The 24190-nt window shown below is 39.3% G+C and overlaps 1 protein-coding gene across 1 annotated transcript in view; it reads right to left on the bottom strand.

Annotated features, from left to right (window-relative positions):
• UTRN (utrophin) overlaps nt 1-24190 on the bottom strand; it is a 469064-nt gene that overhangs the window by 332603 nt on the left and 112271 nt on the right. Inside the window, 5 exon segments of the mRNA XM_086708068.1 lie at nt 1324-1458; nt 6265-6444; nt 8353-8523; nt 12599-12754; nt 13409-13522. Of these exon segments, the coding sequence (XP_086564194.1) occupies nt 1324-1458; nt 6265-6444; nt 8353-8523; nt 12599-12754; nt 13409-13522 (756 nt within the window).

Here is a 24190-nt window from a genome sequence, read left to right as displayed (position 1 = left end):
GGTTAAGTACAAAAATACACAGTAAAAAGACCTAAGGTTCCAATGTTATGACGCTATAGGGTTTTATCCATTACTACAATGTACGGCCTTCCAGGGTGGATAGATTTTCAAAAACAAATAATTAGGAAGAAATATGCCAAAATGTTTAAAAATGCCTATCTTGTTTTACACATCTCTCCATTTTCTTTATTTCTAGAATGCAGGTGTTTTAATTCTCATATTAGGAAAATATGTTACGTCTTTTAAAGTTTACTTATTTTGAGAGAGAGAGAGTGCGTGCCTGTGCATGCCAGCAGGGCAGGGGCAGACAGAGGGATAGAGAGAGAATCCCAAACAGGCTCCACGCTGTCCATCCAGAGCCTAATGTGGGGCTTGAACTCACAAAATCGTGAGATCATGACCTGAGCTGAAATCAAGAGTCGGATCCTTAACTGACTGAGCCACTCAGGTGCCCCAGGAAAATCGTTTTTAAAGTACGCTTTCCATGTTTTTTTTTACTCTCTCCATTTCTCCATCTCTCACTCTGCTATTTTATTTGAGAATCAATCTTTTTTTCTCCAGCAAGCAAGCATCTGGCTCTTGGACTTTAGGTACCACATTTGACTTATTTCTGACCTTCAGTCCAGTCACCCACTCAATTACCACACTGTGTCCCTTCAGTTTTAAAAGGAAAAATACCTTCTTCCTCTTCTTTTATTTTAGGCAAAGCTACCCTCTTCACATTTTAATCCACTGAAGAAATAGTTATTAAGTTATCGTGTGTCACACACTGTGCTGGTAACTTGGGAACAATGAAAAAGCAGGCACATTTCTTGGTCTCATAGAGCTCAAGCCTAGGCCTGGGGACAACCTCCCAGGACAGGATCCCAGGCCTCACATACTGACCCCTCTAACCTGTCCCCAGCTTTTCACGTCTAAAGAGTACAGAGCAAGAGCCATTGAAAACACCGTGGTTGCCACTGTCCAATGAGCAAAAATAACTTCATGAAGAAACAAGAGAACAATTATCCTAATAACATGAGGCAGAGTTTTACCCGGGGACTGGCAAAAACAAGCTGGAAAATCATTAGGGTGTTTACTAAATGCACTAATGTCTAAATGTACTAATTATCAAACAGCTAACCACCCCATGAGGCTGAGTTCATGGCTCACCGTAATCTAAATATACATGATTGTATAAATACTTCAGACGACAGAAGTCACACTGAACGCTACCAAGAAAGCCGATGTGTTTGTCCACAGAAAGAGCCATGTTCCTCATGTGAATGCTCATTTGGCCTCATGGCAACAAAGAGAACCACCACCCATAACACAGGTTCCCACCTCCAGTGCTTCATTGACGGCATCTGTCTTCTCGGGCAGTGCCTCTGTGCTCTTCATCCGCTCCTCCAAAGTGCTCAGCCAAGTGGTCTCCAGATCCAAATAGTGAAGCAGTTCAATCCAGCAAGACCATACCTCCTGCAGTGGGCAGGAAAAAAGTTAAATTGTGTAAGAAGTCATTGAAATAAGCAATGTATCTCTAGATACATCTTTAGGAACTGATGAACATGGAATTTCAAATAAGTGAAAAGAAATAAGATTCTTCAACAAATCATATTAGGCCAGTTGGGGGGGGGGGAGGGGGTCGTGGGACAAAGAGAAATGGGTTGCCTCCCTCTGTACGCTAAAAAAAATTCCAAGGATCTGTTCAAATACCAAAAATAAAACTATATAATTAGTAGAAGAAACCAGGAGGGAAACATTATTAGTTTGGGGGTTTTTTTTAATAGTGAAAAGAAATCAGATTCTTCAACAAATCGTATTAGACCAGTTGGGAGGGGAGGGGGTCATGGGACAAAGAGAAATGGGTTGCCTCCCTCTGTACACTAAAAAAAATTCCAAGGATCTGTTCAAATGCCAAAAATAAAACTATATAATTAGTAGGAGAAACCAGGAGGGAAACATTATTAGTTTGGGGTTTTTTTTAAATAGAAAAGTAAGAAGTACTCATAACTGCAACACTTTTTAATAATTATAGAGGAAATTAGAACTCTCTGAGGTCTATGCTATTCCAACTCAGAGCTAACAGATATAACAATTTGCAGTATACTCTTTCCTATTTTCTCCTAAATTCATATGTATGTGTCTATATATGAAGAGAGTCACATCTGAATCAAATGGAGTTATACTGTCTCACTATATTAGTTACAATCATTTATTCCCCATTCCTATGGGGAATTTGGGAGGCAGGGGGATAAACTTACACTCCATTTTCTAGAAGCAAAATTATGAGAGGAAGTGCCCCTTCATCTATAGGAAGAGCCTATTTAATTGATAAATTTAGGAGAAAGAGTTCCGCAGGGAGCCTCCTGAGTGGATTCTGTTTCAGACCCACTAAGAGAAAGCACATTCCAGCGCGTGCTCCCCAGGGGGTGTGTTTACCAAGTCAGGGGACAGCAAGTTTTTCTATAAAAAGCCAGACAGTAAATATTTTAGGTTTCACAGGCCACATTCAGTCTCTGTCACAGACTCTTTTTTGTTTATTGTATGTGTGTTGTTTTGGTTTTTGAACCACCCTTTTAAAAATACATAAACCATTTTTAGTTCACAAGCCATACAGAAAAAGGCCACAAACCAGATTTAATCCCGAGTCTGTAATTTACCAGCCCCTGGCTAAGACTATAAAAGGGAAAAGAGGTGTCTAGTCCCCTAATTTTTACAGACAGAAAGCAGACTGAGATCTACTTCGCTGCCAGCAGAACCCTATTTCTGGGACACCTATTTCTGGGTGGCTCAGTCAGTTAAGCATCCATCTTGGGCTCAAGTCATGATCTCACGGTTCATGGGTTCGAGCCCCGCATAGGGCTCTGTGCTGACAGCTCAGAGCCTGGAGCCTACTTTGGATTCTGTGTCTCTCTCTCTCTGCCCCTCCCCTGCTTGCTTGCTCTCTCTCTCAAATAAATAAACATTTAAAAAGTTTTTTTAAAAGAACCCTATTTCTTATGGGGGGAAGAAAAGATGGCTCCCAGAGAGGCACTCCCAAGAAGCCACTGGGCCCTATTCAAGCAACGGCTCCTGCCCCTGAAGTGGGGCATGGGCTACACACATGTGCCTGGCTGGATTCCAGAATCACTGTTATTAAATTTTGAGTCACCGTTACCAGTGACAGTTATTTACCTTCTATTCCCCCAACTTTTTTGAATGGAAGTGTCCACTGAGATTTTTCTGAGCCCATCCTTGCCATTGTATGTTGGGTATATGGGAAGCAGGTAACTTGTCTTTTTCGTGCCTAGGTCACCAGATCCAGAGGCACTGCTCCCACACACCTGCACCTGAAGAAACTGCTCCAAGGAGCCACATCTGCATGTGGACCTGATGTGGATCACAAGACAGTGGATTCTGAGCTTGTGCTGTACTGGATAAGACTTTGGGAGTCCCTGAGAGTCTAAGTGCATTTTGCATTAGCGAAGAATGGAACTAATGTATGGCCAGAGACTAATGATAGACTAATGATAACCATGGCAGACTAATGATAACCACACAGTTTTTGCTGCTACTGCCATTAAGTGGTGACATTGTTTTCTCCTCCCCTAGGATGTGGGTTGGCCTTGCAACCTGCTTAGAACAAAAGAATGTTCCACAGGTGATGCTCTACCAAACTGCAGACCTAGCCTCTCAGGGGACTAGCAGCTTCTGCTCTCTCCCTCTTAAAAACCAGCTGCCCAGTGCCCAGAAGCCATAAAACAGGCCATGTGGAGAAAGACCTGCAGGAGGAGAGGCCATCGTGAATGCCCCAGCGGAGCTCCCAGTTGAACACAGCTATCCGAGTGAGCTCTCCCTATACCACATAGGTATAGGAGCAGAAGGGCCATTCAGTTGGGCCAAATCAGCCCACAGCATCATGAATAATAAAATAATAAATTGTCATTTTGGGGGGCACCTGGGTGGCTCAGTTGGTTGAGTGTCGACTTTTGCTCAGGTCATGATCTCGTGACCCATGAGTTCGAGCCCTGCATTGGGCTCTGTGCTGACAGCCTAGAACCTGGAGCCTGCTTCGGATTCTGTGTCTCCCTCTCTCTCCCTTTCCCCCACCTCACTCTGTCTCTCTCTCTCAAAACGAATTAAACACTAAAAACATTAAAAAAATTTTTTTTTTCTGAATAAATGGTTGTTTTTATAAAGCTCTATATATCAGTGAGGTGTGTTACAGAGCAAGTGATAACATAAGTGTATATATTAAACATATAAACACATGGATGAGAAGAATGTATACTAACTCCGGGATGATGATTACTTAAAGACAGGGATTGAGAGACATGAGATGGGATAGAAAGAAGGAAATATAGTCTGAATGCTAATTTGCTTTATTTTAAAAACAAGATCTGGAAAGATAGGGTAAAATGTTAACATTAATATCTGAAGGATATGTAAATAGGTATTAATAGTATTACCTGTACTTTTCTAGAAGTTTGAAATATCTCATGATTTAAAAAATATGTTAAGGAATCTAAAAATAATCAAGGTAATAATGTTGGACTCTGCCGAAGAAAAGCATTCTTATCCAAACTTCGGATTCTGGACTATTTCTGCCCAGACCCCTTAGTCATCTTGGACATCATTTTTAGAGCATTTCAATTTTTAAGCTTTATTTCCATCTTTTCATCTTCCCCTTTAAAGATACCAAGGCCTCATCTTTTCTCTCTTATCATTTTTCCTGACATTTTTCCTTCTCTTCTCTCAAAATAATTCTCTCAAACTAATCCCAAAGTAATTCTCAAAGCAATTCCAAATTCTCAACATACGTATTTTATTCCTCATTCTCAAATTGTCACCTTTGGGTCATAAACACAATGTGAAGAAATGACACAGAATACCTGGTGGTCTTTCATTAGCTTAGGATAACTTGGGGATTTCACTCATTATTTAAATATATTATGAGTTGTTATTTTGCCTATAAATAAACAGGAAAGCAAAAACATGGACAAAACTACAGTAAAATTCAAGTCCAAGATCATCCACTAGGACTCAAGATTGGGCATACATAACATTACATATTATGTTTACAGAATTTTAAATTTTAAATTCTCAATTGAGTGACCTCAGGTATTTTATGTTAGATAATACAGTTGACCTTTAAACAGCACAGGTTTGAACCGCATGAATCAATTTATACATGGATTTCTTAAAGCACAGTACTATAAATGTATTTTCTCTTATGATTTTCTTAATAACATTTTCTCTTCTCTAGCTTACTTTATTGTAAGAATATAGTATATGATATATATAACATACAAAACATGTGCTAATCACTGATGTTATCAGTAAGAATTCTGGTCAACAGCAGGCTATTAGTAGTTAAGTTTTGGGGGAGTCAAAAGTATATATAGATATTCAACTGTGTGAGGTTGGGGGGGTCAGTGCTCCTAACCCCCACACTCTCTAAGGGTCAACAGTGTATTAATATTACAGAGTGAGGTTTTATTTGACTTGAAGTTTTCTTATTAACCATCCTGAATTATACATATTTATCTTAGCACAAAACAGATTCAGAAAAAGCAAGAAGTGAGTGAATTTAGTTTAAATATCACAGCTGTGATTGTTTACCATTTTAGGATTTACTACAATACAATCATTTGTTTTAGGCTTAAGTTAAATTTAATTTTTATAAATCAAAACGCTTACATCTTTTCAGTAAAATGCAAGGAAAGTCACACTGATATAAAAACAAGCAAGCAAAACCTTAATTTTATTTAAAAAAAAATTAATAGAATCATCTTCAACCAATGGCAAGAGTTATAAAATAGTCCAGCAAAATACCAGCACATTCAAGTTCTTCTTTCTGTCAGGTGACTCTCTAACTTCAGACACCCAGTTGAAATGAAATAAAAAAAAAAAAAAAAACCCTCAATTCATCTCTGTGTACTGACCAGGCAAAACAAAACAAAAGAAAGGCTCACAGTACATTGTTCTAGAATGTTAGAAATTGGAACAGACCCTACAGATCATCTGAAATATGAAAACCTTGATTTCACATATAAAAAAAGGAAAGTCTAAATATATGAAATAACTTTCCCAAGAACCTTCTACTAACTGAAGGCAGATCGTGGTTTCCTATTTCTTTTTTTTAATCCCAGTTTCCTTTTTATCAACTGTTATCCAGGAATGACTTTTCCTTTATGATCCCGTATTGGAAAAGAAAAATAGAGCTTTTTAGTTTTTTCCAAGATATGGAAATGGTCAGTAAATTACAGAGTTTGATCTCAAAAACATCACTGATTAACATACCTCTAGCGTGTGGCACTTTCCTCGAATTCTGTTACACAGAAGTTGGTAATTCTCCAGCACAACTTTAAGCTCAGATGTCAGTTCCTGGCCACCAGAGGGCACCTTTGCAGCTAGTAACTTGATATTGTCCTTGAGGATCTTCACTCTCACCTCCTTCTGCAACACATCCTCTTTTGCCCTCTGTTCCAAGAAAGGATGAACTTGAAACTGTGTCCCTTTCTCAGTCACCAATTTCTTTCCTTTTTCAAAGATAACTAAACCAAAATTAAAATGCCGACATGATTCTAACGACCTAATTGGAACATTATTTAGGTAATCATTCCAGAGAGTGCTTTTGAAATAAGAAGGCTAACTGTAAGATTTATAAAAAATAAAAATAAAAATAAAAAGCAATGTTAACACACCTAAGTCACGCTCAGTTATGTTTGCCAACAGTAGGTATTTTCAAAGTCTGGGCCCATGATAAGAATCTAAGTGAGCTCATTTTAACACTGGAAGTCTGAGCATACTAAACTGAGTGAGATAAATAAATTTTCACAAAAACTAAGGTGCACCATAGTAGAGGTATCATTTAAAAATAATTTAAACATATTTCTTTTCTCCTGGAACAGAGGTTTATCTATGCTTCTGATAATTAACAGCATTTCAAGAGTGATAGAAGTTATACTAGGAGGATCTAATCTAGAAATAGCTTCTTTCCTGACTCTCCCTCTAGGCTGGCAATGAAGTCTCACATTTAGGAAAATCAACCTAAAATGCCTTTCACTTCCCCTTTTAGCTTTCTTTACTACTAAATGGTTTTAAATTTCCCTCAGTTGCAAGTAAAGTAATTAATTACATGTAGTGGTTTTAAAATTCTAACAGTCGTTACAATAAAAATAGATGGAACGTTGCCCAATCAAGGGTTAAAAACTTATTTCTCTAAGCTTTCATCTCTAATGACTTTGAAATACCACAGAACTGCAATGCCAATAATGTAAAGAAAATAAATAAGACCATTCTTAACCTGGTAGGCTACCTTTAAAATATCTTATATACTGAATATTTAAAAAGCTTTCCAAAAAAAGTACACTAAAAAAGATGCTTCAGTGAAAATAACCACATACAAGAACAGTCAAAGTCCCTTATTGTATTTGCTTTGATTCATATTCAATAATGCACTCATGAAATATAATCCTTTTTTAAAATATCTGCACAGAGATTTTTGCTTTAGTTATACTTTTAGGCAAGTTAAATTTGGCATAAAACAGTCAATGTGTGGCTTACTCTTATTTTTTTTTTTAAATAGCCTTTAAGACTCTATCTCCTTTGGTGTGATCACTGAAGGACACTTGAAGCAATGTTAGAAATTTGGGAATGATGCCCAGTTCTTTTACTATACAAAAAAAAGAAGAAGAAGAAAGAAAGTGTTCAAGACTAATGACACAGGAATCTAACTTTACAGGAAATATGTCCTGTGGACCAAACTGATATTAAATCCCTCAACAATGCTCCTACTGCTACTCTTACCTGCTCTACCAAAATTTTGATATCCATGTGTTTCCCATGTATTAACCAAAAGAATACATTTGATGAAATGAAGATAAACCACAACCAATTTGGGAAGTCACTCTTGTTCCTAATAAAAAAAAAATGATTCTCCCTTAAAACTTTTGGAAAGAGATAGCACTGATGTTGCACAACACTGTGAACATAGCTGATAAAACTAACTTTTTGAGTCATCCTCTGTGGCTCCCTGAAGTTCTAATGGAAGAGACTGTCTCAGGGGCCTTCGTGGACTCAACCCATGGGCGAAAGTGAACAAGTGGAGTGTGGCCTTCCTTTCCCTACTAGAGTCATAGTAGCTATCCTTCCTTTTTTTTTTTTTTTTTTTTCAAATTGAAATCTAACTATGAAAGATTATATGTACATACCATGTTTTACAGATGCTAGATAGATAGATAGATAGATAGATAGATAGATAGATAGAGAGATAGATAGACAGACAGACAGACAGACTCATTCACTCATTCATTTATTCATTCGTATGTAAGGGACAAGGGGAGCTACGAAGCCTATTGACACGGGCACTGACCGGCCTAGACTCACCTTCATTTCTTCCACTGCACTCTCCAGCTCTTCTGGTGACTTGTACTCAAAATCCCTCTCGAGGTATTCTTCTTCTGCCTGGGCCATCCATTCCTGCATCTCTGCCAAGTCTTTCTTCAGGTTCACAGCTTTTTCCTGACTTTCAGACAACCTAGTTTTTTGAATAGCAATCTGGAAAGGAAAAGCCATTCACCCAAATAAACAAATGCTGAAACATTAAATGTCAAGTTCTAGTTTCCAATAGCTAAGGACACAGTGATAACTTTCCACAAAGAGCCTTGTTTTCACATTCAGATAAAATCCTTTATACATTTTGTGCTGATGTTGTAGAATATAAGCAACAATGAAAACAATAATTATAACAATAATTATAATAATTATAACTCTACACCACATGTTGGATATTAATCTAACCTGGAAATACTTATTATAATTTTAAAAATGTATAACTTTTGACAGAGTAATCTCAAATGAAGGAATCTAACCTGCAACAATAAAAGCATATATTTTAAGGAAATTTACTGTAGCATTGTTTATTATGGAAAAAAAAAAACCTGGAAGCAACCAAAGAATTGGTTTTCTCCTATAAAACACTGCTGTACAAAATTTTGGTTTTGATAATCTACTATACTTGTATATTGCACAAAGACACAGAAAAAGTTACATTAGGAAAACAGGTATGATCTGTATCTCATTCAATAACTTAAATATTTGATAACCAAACATTTCATTTAAAAATATGTTGAGAGGTCCTCCCTCCAACCACAAACTGACGTCCACAGTGGGAGAAGGTACCATCCCACAGAGATCACCCAGTGTTCACTTCATTATTCGATATTCCTCTGACTCAAATCAAACCTCAGAGTCACCTTGCCAGGCTTGCTCAGCTGCAAAGCTGATAGTGAACAAAAGCCAGTGTAGAAACAGGATGGCTCTCATGAGAGAAAGGCAAAATCCTTAGAGGCTCTCCTGTTCCCACTCTCCAAGCAGGATCAGAGCCATAAAAATAGAAAGGGGCCAAACAGGGGCGCCTGGGTGTCTCAGTCGGTTAAGCATCTGACTTTGGCTCAGGTCATGACCTCACAGTTCAGGGGTTCAAGCCCCACATTGGGCTCTGTGCTGACAGCTCGGAGCCTGGAGCCTGCTTCAGATTCCGTGTCTCTGTCTCTGTCTCTGTCTCTCTCTTTCTGCCCCTCCCCAGCTCACGCTCTCTCATGCTCTCAAAAATAAACAAACTCAAAAGAATTTTTTAAATAAATAAGTGGGGCCAAACAGGAGCTTTGATTTCATTGCCCCACATGGCACTTGAGGAGCTTACTGCCAGCCATACACACAGCCCTGGTTCCTAAGTCTTGGTGATTAGCACTTTACACGGGACGGCTGTTTTTAAAAATACATAGAAATACAGATTCCTTGGGTTCCACTTTCAGAAAATTCTCCTTACTAGTAGTTTGCAGACACTGGACAATTATATAGTTCTCACAGATCCAGAGAGAAATGAGAAAAAGAAAGACACTGGAATAAACTTTAAAAAAAAAAAAAGAAAAAAGAAAAAGCTCAAAACTATAATTGATTATCCTGAGATTATTTACTATCTTTTGGCATTAAAATGTTCCTCGTTTCATGGCATCATGGACATAACAGATGAGACAGACTGTTTTTATTTGTTGGTTGATTTCATATGTCCATCCTTTCTTAGCAAAATAAAAATTTGGCCACATTATATTTGCCCCAAACATCTACACCTTTATACTACTTAATGAAACACAATACTCTGGAACTGCTTTAGATAATTACTCACACAACACATGGTTGCCTCCGTGCTGAGGACACTTAAAAATTCCCCACACATTTACTCTCATACAATGAATCAACAGTAATTCATAATTATTTCTTTGCTGTCCTATCTGTATGTACATATGTATGTATGTAGATAGATGCATAGGTTTAAATATCTATGTCTATACGTATGTATGTACGTATCTAGCGGTTGCTTTCTTTCCTACTTGCTGGCACTCTTAAACCATTTTCCTTATTTACTTGCCCCCAAATCTCAATAAATGCAAGCACAAACCATCAGATTATAGCACACTTAGAGAAATTTGAACCTGGCCGGAAAAGATGACAGTATGGAATTACTTTCTTAAGTGTGGCAATGGTTTTGTGGTTTCGTAGAAGATTGTCTTTATTCACGAGTGAAGTATTTAGTATTTAGTATTCATGCTAAAGTATTCAGGGAGGAAGTGTCATGATAGTTTCAAATTCCTGTCAAAAGTCCATTTTTAGGGGGAAAAAAACCTGTTTGTGTGTTATGTGTGAAGAGAGTGAGGGAGAGAGAGAAAGCAAATGTGGGAGAAGGTTAACAACCAGCAAATTAAGGAATGGGCCCACGGCTGCTCCCTCTACCACTATCTAAACCTTCCTTGAAGTTTGGACATATTCAGAGTAAGGAATTTGGGGGAAAACAATGAAAACAAAACATTCAAGGATGCAAATATAAGTCTTTCCTACATAAGCATTAACCAAAAAATATCACATGAAGAGATAGGTACCATCTACAGGGTTGTCTGGAACATTTCTGCATTCACACCTTCTCCTCCCACTTCCCCCGTTCTGCACCCACTTCGGCTTTGTGTAACCTCACTAGCAAAGCAGAAGCAATCGTAAAACTACATCGATCTCCTACTGTACCCAGAGTTGCCTTCCTTCCATTTCCATGGAGAAACTATCCAACAGCAATTCTTTCACTGGTAGAGGGGCTCTTGGCCTTCTCACACATGACAGACTTCACTCCAGAAATTATCTTCTCCAAGCAAGGTCCTTCTTTTTGGGCATGCAAATATCCTATAACATCCCTTATTTCTAGAAATTATAGGGGCACCTGCATGGCTCAGTCGGTTAAGCATCCAACTCTTGACTTTGGCTCAAGTAATGATCTCACGGTTCATGGAATCAAGCCCTGTGCAGACAGTGCAGAACCTTCCTGGTATTCTCTCTCTCCCTCTCTCTGCCATTCCCCTGCTCTCTCTCTCACTCTCTCTTTCTCTCTCTTGATAAATAAACTTTAAATAAATAAATAATAAAAATTAAAATTACAAAAATACCTCCTTGGATCCCCAGGTCCCCTCTCCCACCTCATTTCTCTGCTCCCTCGAATAGAAAAATAGCAAAATTTCTCCAAGTTGCTACTACTTGACCCAGTCGCTCACTTCCCATTGTCTGCTCAACATTCCCCAATGTGACTTTCTGGCCTGCCATGCCACTGGATCCACTTTTCTCAAGGTCATTTAAAGCCTCCATCTTGTTAGATCAAAAGCCTGACTTTCAGTGCTCCTTGGGCTCAAAGATCCTCAGTACTGGGCACCATGGAAAGCTTTCTCCACCTGGCCCCAAGACCTCACAGGCTCTTGGCATTTCTCTTCTGGCTGACCCTTCCTTCTCGGCACCCTTGGCCTTGCTCTTTCCTCTTTCCAGCAGAAAGAGCTGAACAGCCCCATCTACGTGTCTCAATCTCACACTTAACCCTGCCAGAATGGAAATCATTGTTTCACCTGCCCTCACAAAAGCTTCTTCTCCTCGAGTCTCCACCATTTCAGCCAACAGCAGCACAATCCATACAAAGTGGAAGCTTTGCACAGACCCTCGGCTGTTCCCGACTACTCCCTTTTCAAGATCACACATCTAATCCATTACTAGACTCTTATCTCTGTTCTCAAAACACAGTCCAAACCTAACATTCCTCATGACATCCACCACAATCTCCCTAGTCTGAGGGACCAAGACAACAATAACCTCTTAAATATCTGTTTTCACTCTTGCTTTCCCAGAGTAAATTATCCACGTGGTAATATCACTTCCCTGCTTAAGACCCTCTGCTTTCTGTGTGAAATCATACCTGAAATAAAAGTTTAAAATTTTGCTTCAAAGGCCATATACTATTCATGCCACCTGCATTCTGACCTCAAATCTTACCCACCCGCTAATTCCTCTCTTCATTCTGTTCCAGCTACTCTGCCTTTCTAGGTCTTTGTTGAACACCCAAGCTCATTCCCACCAAGCAGCCAAACTAGAAAATTAGTACACTCCCCTAATGAAAAGAAAAATCCACTTTTTGCCCCAACCTGCCACCATGCTACAGTTATTCTAGACCACTGTTCCTCAAACTGGATGGGCTATACAATGAATTCAGTCACTGAAGAAAAGCTATCTGGCTCTTAAACACAGATAGCAAGGTTGAAAAACTTACCTCCTTGCTGAATTTCTCCACTTGGGTTTGACAGTCAACTAGTTTTGTCTGTATCCAAGTTTTGATTCCAGCAACTGGATAGCTTCGAAGGTCGGCCTCTATTTCCTTCATGTCTTTCAGAGATGATTCGATTGTTTCTATTTCATTAACAAAGGCCTGAACACACAAAACAAGCCAGTGTTGAGTTCATTGCTATATAAGTGTATGCCATAACTATAACTTGTCTGCTTGCATCGCTGAAAATACTATAAAAACAGACTACTTGAGAGTCAGGACTTTTAACTACTTAAGCAATACTGCGCCTTGAGAAATTCATTTCACCTGTGCACTTCATATAGCCAGCTGCCAAATTAGATTGGAAATATTTGACTCTCGGCAGGGAATGGTCCTCTCAATTAATTCAGAGAAGCCTAATGATTTCACCAAATACAAACTGCATGCAGTATTACTGGTAAATTTCACATGTTAAATATGTTTTTCTTTAAGCCTCACCAGGTGGCACAATAAGAGCAATATAAAATTGGTAATTATGACACTAAAATTGTCACCAGAACATAAAATGGCAGCTCCTAATGAATTAAAATTGCTCTCATTCTCTCTATGCAGAATTCAATAACCCTAGCCAAAACATGGACATATAAATAACCAGTCATTCTTTTAATAACTGTAAAGTTAAAAAAAAAAAAGGTCTATGATGAAAGATATTTTATCTAGGTTTGTTGTCATGTCATATTTTTGCAATTTTAATAACAGCAAATAACAAAGAAGAATATGTTATTACAGCAGAGTCCCTAAATCAGCAAAACTCACAGAGCACTGGTCAAGCTCACGCTGTAGCCCTTCAGCATCTCCTTGGACAGCCTGCTCTTTCATTAAGAAGTCTTTCACACCATCCATCCACTTCTCAATGACTTTCAAATCAGCCTAAATGAAACACAATAACAAAGGGGGATATTACTCAGTGACATTCAACCCGCTGCATCTCAAGACCTATCGCTACTGGAAGAAAGGCAACTTTTCAAAACTTTGATAGCATCATTTTCATTTATTGCATTTCTTTCTTTAAATCTTCCAAATTTGAAAATAATGATCTTCATGATTGACTAGAATCCTCAAGAGATGACAGTTTGGTGATCATTCTAAAGATTTCAAAACACTCTCTAGTGAACCAAGCTACTTTGCTTAAACATGAGTAATATCAATGATTATAAATTCAAAATACAGGAAAAATGCTTTTCTAGGTGTAATTAGCTAAAAAATCTTTTGTTCTCCTATGATTTAGAACAACTTTTCTCTAAAAGCTAGCTACTCAAAGCAGGAAGAAATCAATAGCATGGTGGAGGGAACACAATCGATGGCTCTAGTTCTATGCTGGGCACTGTGTGACTTAGGAACCCAAGAGAGTCCACAGGTCAGCTGCATGGCTTTCACCCAATATTTCCTAGGCACCCACTGAGATCCCTACAGTGTATGGTACTGCGGATCAGAAACAAGTGAGAAAGAGAACATGCTGCAGGGAGAAACAGAGGCGGTAACATTGGAACTGGGCCATTAATGCAATCAGGTAGGTGCAGTGTGGTCTCCAGTACGAGAGCAAAGTTATGATCATTTCTTCCCATGGCCTCTCATTCTGTCACTGGCCAGGCTCACTTGTTAGCTTTCCTGATGTGGAGCTGAACTTGTTCCCTTATGTCCTGTCAATTCTTTGCTTCTCGTTCAGCCCTAAGGATGGAGATACATTTACGTTCCTGTTCAAAGATGACCTTCCGATTTAAAGGCAGTCACTGTGTCTTCCCTTAGTCTCCTATTGGTGCTAAGCATTCCAAATTCCTTCAATGATGTCTCTAGAACATGAGATCCAGCTATGGCACTCACCACACTCATCAACATGCTCAGGACACTAAATCAATTTTTTAATGTCCTTGCAACATGCCACACAGAACCAACTACCCTTCCCCTTATAATGCTGGAGTGAATGGTCAAGATAGAACCTGCTGTTTCACGTATGGCTATTCCACTGATAAAATGCCACCTAAAGTTGTTTCAGTTTTACTTTTCTTATTATAGGTTGTGGGTTTTTTTTTTCTTTTTTTATTTGTTTGTTTATAGATAGATTAGTCACAATTATTATTTATGGTTAGCTAAAACTCCAAAATTCCCATAACTACCTCTAAATTACATTTCCCCTATCTCATATCGATTGCTTAAATGACTGCTGTAATAAATTCAAGACTGATATTTACAAATATTAAATTTTGCCTAGTTATGCTAACAATTATAGCTAACAATGTAATCATAAAAAGCCAACAAAATGATTTGAAGTTTTAGTCTCTCCACTTTGCTGTCAGCTATTCCCCGTCTCTTGTCAGCAAATCTGACAGTAGGGGTGTCCTTTTTCTTTGGGAATTTTTTGTTGTTGGGTTTTCGGTTTTTTTTCTGGTGAAAAATAAGGCCAGTAATAGTGCCTACCTGAGCATTTCCTCACGAAGACCCATGTCATTCATTATTCAACAAAGTTTTGGGTTAGTTTTCAAAATATGGGAATCTATGTAACACTAGCATCTAACTAGCTTGCCACCTCCTTCTTACAGGTTCGGAAGAGATTTCTCAGGTATTTTAGCGATGAAGTCAATACTTGCCAAAAATGAGTTTGTGAGCCATTATTTGAACCAAATGAGCATATATGAAATGTAAGGTTATGAATCTGTATATCTGATAATCTAGCATCCCTCCTCCAAAAAATAAATAAAGGAAAGCAGTAATTAAAGGAAATCAGTCTGGGCAAGCATTCTCGGTGGTGTCCATGATGACTCCTGGTGACCACCACATTCCTTCCTAAGCACGTGGAAGATCTCTGGTTTGCCGTTTATCCGCAGCTCTGCCAGGAACGGACACCAAGCTTACTTCAGGTCTTTGCCTTCTAGAAAATAATGTTCCCCCTTAAGTAAGACATGCATCATCTCCATTCTTCTGGTACTTTCTCACAAGATGCACAATGTGGCCTTGAGACCATGAGTAAAATCCCCACATTACTCGGGATGTTGATTTAGGCATCTGAAGGATCTGGGTAGTTTTCCCATCTAACTCCTGATCTAGGCGCTAATGCCCCCTCAAGAATGGTCACCTTTCCAATTTGCAGGGCCCTCCTCCGATGAAGACAGGGAGCAGAAAGCACTTGTTTAGGCCTTTCAGCCTCCCCCTCTACTGACACTCTGCACCCCACACATGCTTCCAAGTACGGCTTCTTTGTAAACTCTTTCAGTTATGCTGTGCACTTCCTCAAGCATGCTTTCCCTCTGTTCTTTAGCCTGTCACTAGCCTGTTCTCACAGGCTCATGCACTCTTGCTCTTCCATATTATTTTGATCAATTACCTCTCTCTTCTGCATTTGCTCCACGCCCTAAGATCTTACCATACAGGACTACTTGGTAAGACATGCCCTGGGCAGGGGGAGGCAGGATGCAAAACGATAAAAGTGCAGGGGCGCCTAGGTAGCTCAATCAGTTGAGCCTCTGACTCTTGGTTACAGTTCAGCTCACGATCTCACAGTTTGTGGGTTTGGGCCCCACATTGGGCTCTGCGCTGAGCACACGGAGCCTGCTTGGGGTTCTCTCTCTCTGACCTCTTTCTCTGCCCCTACCCCCACTCGCGCTCTCTTTCTCTCTCTCAAAATAAACTTTTTACAAATATCTAAAAAAGATAAAAGTGAAAAAAGAGAGAAGCTACAAATACATATACAGAGTTCATAAAAGCCTTTCTTTTAACTGTCCATTTAATTTGTGGCCACTTCTTGCACTGTTACTCTCCATTCTAAACTTAAGAATTCAAAGCAGCATTACTGCTGTATAACTGGGCAATTCAGTAACTCCAGTTTTGAATTTAAAAAACTGATAGGGGCGCCTGGTGGCTCAGTCGATTGAGCGTCTGACTTTGGCTCAGGTCATGATCTTGCGGTTCATGGGTTCAAGCCCCGCGTCAGCCCCTGTGCTGACAGCTGGGAGCCTGGAACCTGCTTCGGATTCTGTGTCTCCCTCTCTCTCTGCCCCTCCCCCACTCGCTCTCTCTCAAAGAGAAATAAACATTAAGAAATTAATAAAAATAAAAAACTGATAGTCTTCTGGGCCAAGGATTTTTTTTTTTTTTTTTTTTTTTGAAATTTACGTGGAAGCGTTCCACTCCATGGAGGTTTTCATCACAACCAGCCTTGACTGAAGCGAGCAGCCTCAGTCCTGCGCTTGTGAGAGGTGGCATCAACCCCTTTCCTTCCTCCCTCTCCCAGATACACACAGACCCACGGGGAGGACACACAATTCACACACACTTGTTCCTTCTCTCTCACACACTTTAACATGAGAAAAAAGAGGAATGAAACAGAAACAGACAAGCCATGAAGACCAACTGATCATCCCAACAGTAACAAAGGAACAGACAGGAATTTGAAAATCTGTTTTCCCTACTAAAAACCCTTCACGTAATCCTGGCCACACCGAATTCTAAGAGAAGCAGTGTGTGACCCATGATAAGAAGATGAAAGTGAAAATACCAAAGTCGGCCCCTTACCAGCCACAAGGTCTTGAGAAACTCACTTCTTTTCTTTGAGCCTCAGCAGCTCATCTATAAAATACGAATAATAACAACTACCTTGCCTCTAGAAAAACAGACACAATGTTTGGACAGGGCCTGGTACAGAGCAGGCATGCAATAAAGCCTAGCTATTATTACTAAGATCTACAAAACCAAGTGCTTTATTACCAAAATTAAGCCATGAAGAGTTACCACTTCCAAGTTCAGAGAGAGTGCATGCTGGCATGAGTCAGCTTAATATTTTTAACTAATGCCAACATTAATCCTTGTTCTTAAAAGTAACTGCTTGAAAGAGCTACTACTAGATCTCCTGAATTCAGCTCAGCAGAAGGAAACCCAGTAAATGAGGGAAGGCCCGAACTTTAGAAAGGCCTGGCAGCAGCAGCCTCTCGCAGAACCCCCCACCCTGTGGGGGCATTAATGGGTTAGTAAGAGCAATTCTAGCTAGCACTTGTGTGCAGGTAGGTGTGGGAGATGGGGAGCTCTGCTCCGCCCTCCAATGCCTCCCCTTTCCCCCGGAAAGAAATTATTGTCTCAGTCCATCTGTGGCAGGTGTTTCCTGCGCTTTGAAAAAGCACCCAGAGTCTGCTCATCTTTAAATCAATCATACAAGAAAAATTCCAAAGAAAGTGCACGAGCTTACATGAAAATTATTTCTCTCCCCATTACAAAAAATCACTCGACTTATGCACTTCTGAGTTTCTAATGTACAGTAATGACTATTTAATTTTTTTATCCATCTCCATTCACTTACAGAATACACACATATATGTTATATATGATATATATTCTGAATATTATATATGTGTTCACATTGGGTAATTTCTAATGTCCTCACTTCTTCGGGTGACCTCAGCTCTTTTGAAGCAACAGAAAACATTTTAAAATACTAGTAAACTTCTAAATTCACTGTCATTATTTCATAGACACAAAATAAATAAACTGTAAGTCCTAAACTACATCCTTATTTACACTCACAAAATTCTGAAACAAATAGAAAATGAATAATATGGTAGTTTTGAAAACCAAAGGATCAAATATTCGAGTTTGGAAGGGCCAAAATGTCTACACTGACCATCTCTGCTCAAAGGCATTATTTGTACACATCTGAGATGGATAACACCTGTCGGTGGGTCACAGAGAAGGAGTGCAAGGTCATAAAAACAACTCCTTTAACCAACGAAGCACCCCATCTCCCAGCCTGGCCCCTGAGCTAGGAACGAAGGAAATCTGAAGCTTGGTAACTCTGGATTTCAGACAATAAGACTCCAAAGTACACAACTACCTCCCAGGATTTTGTTGACAGCTACATTCTTGGCATTTTATCTCACTCCTTCCCCATCTGTTGGAATGTCCACAGCTTTTTAAGCAATTTCTAGCCCAAGACACAGGCGAGAAGAAGTGTGAAACCAGAATTAAAACAGTAACTTGAGGTAATGAGGCTTCTGTTTTGTTTGGTTTTATAATATTCATGAACCTCAAAAACACTCGTTAAAAAGTGCTCTTTCGTTTAGCAGGGAAGACCAACAATGACACTGCTACAGCATTTATCATCTGAAACTAACAAGAGTTCTTAAATGTAAGGTTTAGAATGCACCAATATTCCCTTTAGTAAAGTAAAATGCATTCAAAGTGAGGGGGGAAAAAGACCTTATGAAATCACTGTATCAGGTATATGTTACCCGAAAAAAGTGAGATCGGCCATGTCGCAGGTTACTCTTACAAGGTATTTACCAGTGCGTTTTTACTCTGAAGTGCCTTCCAGAGTAATTTCAAAGCCTGGTTGGTTCTGCATGTCTCAGAGCTCCCGCGTATCCCCTTCCACAGGCTGGGCCAGAGCACAGCGGGACAGTGTGTGCCTCTGAGTGCTCAGCAACTGAAGGAAGGGGTGTGACTATACAAGGTCCCGTCATTTATGAAAAGCGGGCATTTAGATTTTAGAGACCCAACTTCATAGAGAAATGTGACTGGTAAGATGCCTGCAGGCACCTACAGACCAATTATTCACACCCACTTGCTTGTTGCTTGCCACACAGGGTTCCTGTAGTCAAAGAGCTCAGTCCTCAGGGGGGGAGGACAGTCACACAGTCAAGCCTTAATAAAAAAAACTGGCCTGAAATGAGGGACTGTGAAGGCATGAACGAGGCGTAGTAGAATCACAGAGGAGGGAATAATCAGCTGGGGGGTATGGTGGTGAGCGAGACGAAAGACTGCTTGTGGAACAAGCTTATTCTTAAAGGATGAGCTCAGAGAGGAAGATGTGAATTCCTAGCAAGCAAGTGACATTTCCGGAGAAAGGCAATTATCCAATGTGGGGTCTTTGTGATCCACTACACTGTTTTTTTCCTCACCCCACTCAGCTCTGGAAGGAGGGGGTGGGGACAGGGGCACAGTGCAGGAGGGGCTTCAGAAACAAGGAAGGGGCAGAAGCTAGGATGTTTATGAGTGCACTCTCTATTACTAGGGCAAAGACAACCACATACTTTCCAGAAGTGGAACTCTGACACCACTGTAGAAGATGGATTTGAGGGGGCATGACTAGAAGCTAGAGTCAGATTTAAAGGGCAATGGGATTGTCAGGGCCAGGGACTGAGAGTCTGCACAAAGCAGGAAGAGGCTACAGGAGTGTCTGAAAGGGAGGAGCAGTGGTAAACGTAAGACAGAGTTTTGTGTGGGCCTTGGGGACAGTTGCACGATTTTGCAGGGATACTGCACCACAAAAGAATTTAAATAGGGAAAAAGAAACAATACAAAATACCTGAAGCCCCTGAATCCAAAGACATCATTACTGGTGATAAGAGATACATAAACAGCCTCTTAGGATTTTATATTTAATTCTCATAACTCATAAGAAAATCAAGTAAAATCAATAATGAAAAAACTTTTTCATATATTTTTAAATGTCTAGCTGCCTGGAAGAAGTGGGTTTTAAAAGCACCAATTAATTTTAATTCTTAAGTACAGGAACTGAGGTCATTATTTTGGCATGGAATAGATAAAAAAAAAAAAAGATTTAAGAACTTACATGAACATGACACTGAATAAGAATACGCAGGCCAAACCTCTACCTGTACAGAGAAACCAGCCATGCAGACAAAGGAAACGTAGGCAGATGAAAAAAGATACTATTTGTCAACAAGTAACAGAAAACTAAAATTTGCACACGAATAACGACACTTTTGCAAGTACTGTAGAACGGGTTCAAAGTTTAAATGTGCTGTGCCAATAAAAGACATCATCATTATTTTCAGTAGGGGATTCATACTCCAAGTTCATGTATCTGTGTACTACTTAAATGTCCCTCATGGAGCTCCAACATCATTTGTTTCTATTAGGGTGAAAAAAATGATTAAAATTAATAACATTCATAAGCTTTCCCTTTTTACTTGGAATATGTTAGCCTCTAGCAAGAACCCTTTTTTTTAACAGTGATTCAACAATTCCATACATCACCCCATGCTCATCATAAGCGCCCTCCTTAATCCCTATTATCTATTTCACCCAGCCCCCAGCCCCCTCCCCTCTGGTAACCATCAGTTTGTTCTCCATAATTAAGAATCTGTTTCTTGGTTTGTATCTTTTTCCCTTTGCATGTTTGTTTTGTTTCTTAAATTCCACATATGAGTGAAATAACATGTTTGTCTTTCTCTGTCTTATTTTGCTTAGCATTATACTCTCTAGATCCATCCATGTCATGGCAAATGGCAAGATTTCATTCTTTTTATGGCTGAGTAATATTCCACGGTATGTATAGCTTCTTTACCCATTCATCAGTTAATGCTTCCATATCCTGGCTATTATAAATAATGCTCCTATAAACATAAGAGTACATGTATCCCTTTGAATTAGTGTTTTTTTATTCCTTGGGTAAATACCCATTAATGCCATTGCTGGATCACAGAGTAGTTCTACTTTTAACTTTCTGAGGAACCTCTATCCTGTTTTCCAGAGTGGCTACACCAGTTTGCATTCCCACCAACAGTGCATGAGAGTTCCTTTTTCTCCACATCCTCACCAACACCTGTTATTTCTTGTGTTCTTGAGTTTAGCCATTCTGACAGGTGTGAGGTGATTATCTCATTGTAGTTTCGATTTGTATTTCCTTGATGGTAAGTGATATTGAGCATCTTTTCATGTGTCTTTTGGCCATCTGTATGTCTTCTTTGGAGAAATGTCTATTCATGTCTTCTGTCCATTCTTAATTGGATTAGTGATTTGGGGAGTGTTGAGTTTTTATATAAGTTCTTTATGTATTTTGTATACTAACCCTTTATTTGATATGTGATTTGCAAATACCTTCTCCCATTCCGAAGGCTGCCTTTTAGTTTTGTTGATTACCTCCTTTGCTATGCATAAGCTTTTTATTTTGATGTAGCCCCAATAGTTTATTTTTGCTTTTGTCTCCCTGGAGATATATCTAGAAAGAAGTTGCTATGGCCAATGTCAAAGAGGTTACTAGTGCCTATGTTCTCTTCTAGGTTTTTTTATGGTTTCAAGTCTCACATTTAGGTCTTCAATCCATTTTGAACTTATTTTTCTGTAAGGTATAAGAAAATGGTCCAGTTTCTTTCTTTTGCATGTGGTGGTCCAGTTTTCCCAACACCATTTGTTGAAGAGACTGTCCTTTTCCCATCGGATATTCTTTCCTGCTTTGTCGAGGATGAATTGACCATATAACTGAGGGTTTATTTCTGGGTTTTCTATTCTGTGTCACTGATCTGTGTCTATTTTTGTGCCAGTACCATACTGTTTTGATTACTACAGTTTTATAATATAATTTGGAGTCCAGAATTATGATGCCTCCAGCTTTTTCTTTTTTAAGATTGCTTTGGCTATTCAGGGTCTTTTGTGATTCCATACAAATGTTAGAATTGTTTGTTCTAGTTCTGTGAAAACTGCTGTTAGTATTTTGATAGGGACTGCACAAAATATGTAGGCTGCTTTGGCTAGTATAGACATTTTAACTTTGCTCTTCCAATCTATGAGCATGTAATGTCTTTCCATGGGACCCATTGTTAATATTAACTGCCTTCAGGAAAGGAAATGGTATGGGGGCGGGGGGAGACTCTAAATGTTCACTCTAAATACTTCTCTATTATTCAATTTCTTCACAATGAACAGTCTCTGTGCATTACTTATATAATTAAAAATCCATTTTAAAAATAAACAAGCCAACCACTTTTTTCCTAAGAAACACCATCGTAAAATAACAATGAATCAAAAGCCTACTGTGCCTCATGCCTTAAAGACAAATAGAATTTAAATGGCCAAAAAGTGTACATCGCGTCATTGAAAAGGGGGAAAAAATGCTAACCTGCAAATGAATATTTATTGTAATTAGCCTTGGGTGAAAAATTAAGTTGTCCTAAATGACCCATAAGTAATTAAGTAACAAAGCAATGCTGCAAAACAAAGCAAATACAGGAGTAAAAGTTTTCTTCAGAATTAAAAAATATGAGGTGCCTAGGTGGCTCTCGGTTGGGCGGCCGACTCGGCATGGGTTGTGATCTCACAGCTTGTGAGTTTGAGCCCCACATCGGGCTCTGTGTTGACAGCTCAGAGCCTGGATCTTGCTTCGGATTCTGTGTCCTTCTCTCTCTCTCTGCCCCGCATGCGCGCGCGTTCTCTCTCTCAAAAATAAACATTAAAAAAAATTAAAATACACACACACACATGCACACACACACACACACACACACACACACACACACACACACATATATATTTCAATAAAGAGGTTGCACAATTAAGGAATACAAACACTGTCAACAATCTTGTAGTTAAACACAAAAAATAAAGAATAGCTGGACTTTACAAATCTGCTACTGTGAAAACAACTAAAAAGTCTAAATATCTGGGGTATTCGTTATGTAAGTAAATTTGGCACACATTCCAAATGCCAGTGCCTGGACTGGCTACATGAGTAACAACAGTGCAGGAAAGCCTAAAGCTGGATTACTCTAACCACAGGACTCTCTTCTGTGTTTTGGAAGACTATTTCTTTTCTTTAAACCCGTATTAAAATATTGACACACATTTAGGTAACCCTAAAATACACTTTTGCAAGTCCAAAGAAAATTAACCTGTTAATTTCCCTAACTGCATCTCAGATTTAAACTTGAAAGCAAAGCAATGCTCTTTAGAAAAGATGAGAAATCTCTAATCCAGCATTGCTCAACCTTCACACTATTGACATTTAGGGCCAGAAAATTCTTTTTTTGTGAGGGAATTCTGTGCGTTAGCTGTAACCTTGGCCTCTGCACGCTAGGAGCCAAGAGCACACCCCCTCCCCCTAAAGTTGTGACAACCAGAAAAATCTCCAAACATTAACAAATGTCCTGGGGGGAGGGGGGCAGGGTACAAAATCACTTCAGTTGGGCCCCACTGATAATGCAATGCCTGAGCCATAACCAAAATTTTACAATCATGAGTAAGGGTAATTCTGTTTTTTTTAAGTTGTGAGAATTGTAACTGAAGGCAGATAAGGAGAAGTGGATCCACTCACAAAGTAAAATGATTCAAAAATACTAAGCTACACATAACACACTCCTCTTCAAAATTAATGCTTTATTCTTTTTTTTATTTTATTTTATTTTTACATTTATTTATTTTTGAGAGACAGGGTGAGACAGAGTGCAAGTCAGGGAGGGGCGGAGAGAGGACAAACAGAATCTGAGGCAGGCTCTAGGCTCTGGACTGTCAGCACAGAGCCTGACGGGGGCTCAAACCCACATACTTTGAGATCATGACCTGAGCTGAAGTTGGATACTTAACTGACTGAGCCACCCACATGCCCCAAAATTAATGCTTTATTCTAAGGAGAGCTCAGCCTTGGTATAAAACTGAAGTTTACACTTAGAAAAAAAATTCCTTCTGCTACCAACACATACACACACACACACACACACACACACACACACACACACACAGAGAGAGAGATAGAGAGAGAGAGAAAGAGAGAGAGAGAGAGAGAGAGAGAGAAAGAAACCTCACTATCTTTATTCTCCT

This window comes from Puma concolor, chromosome B2, assembly GCF_028749965.1.
Source record: "Puma concolor isolate L17-30 chromosome B2, mPumCon1.1.hap2, whole genome shotgun sequence".
Classification (NCBI taxonomy): Eukaryota; Metazoa; Chordata; class Mammalia; order Carnivora; family Felidae; genus Puma; species Puma concolor.
This window is presented reverse-complemented; position numbering and strand designations above follow the sequence as displayed.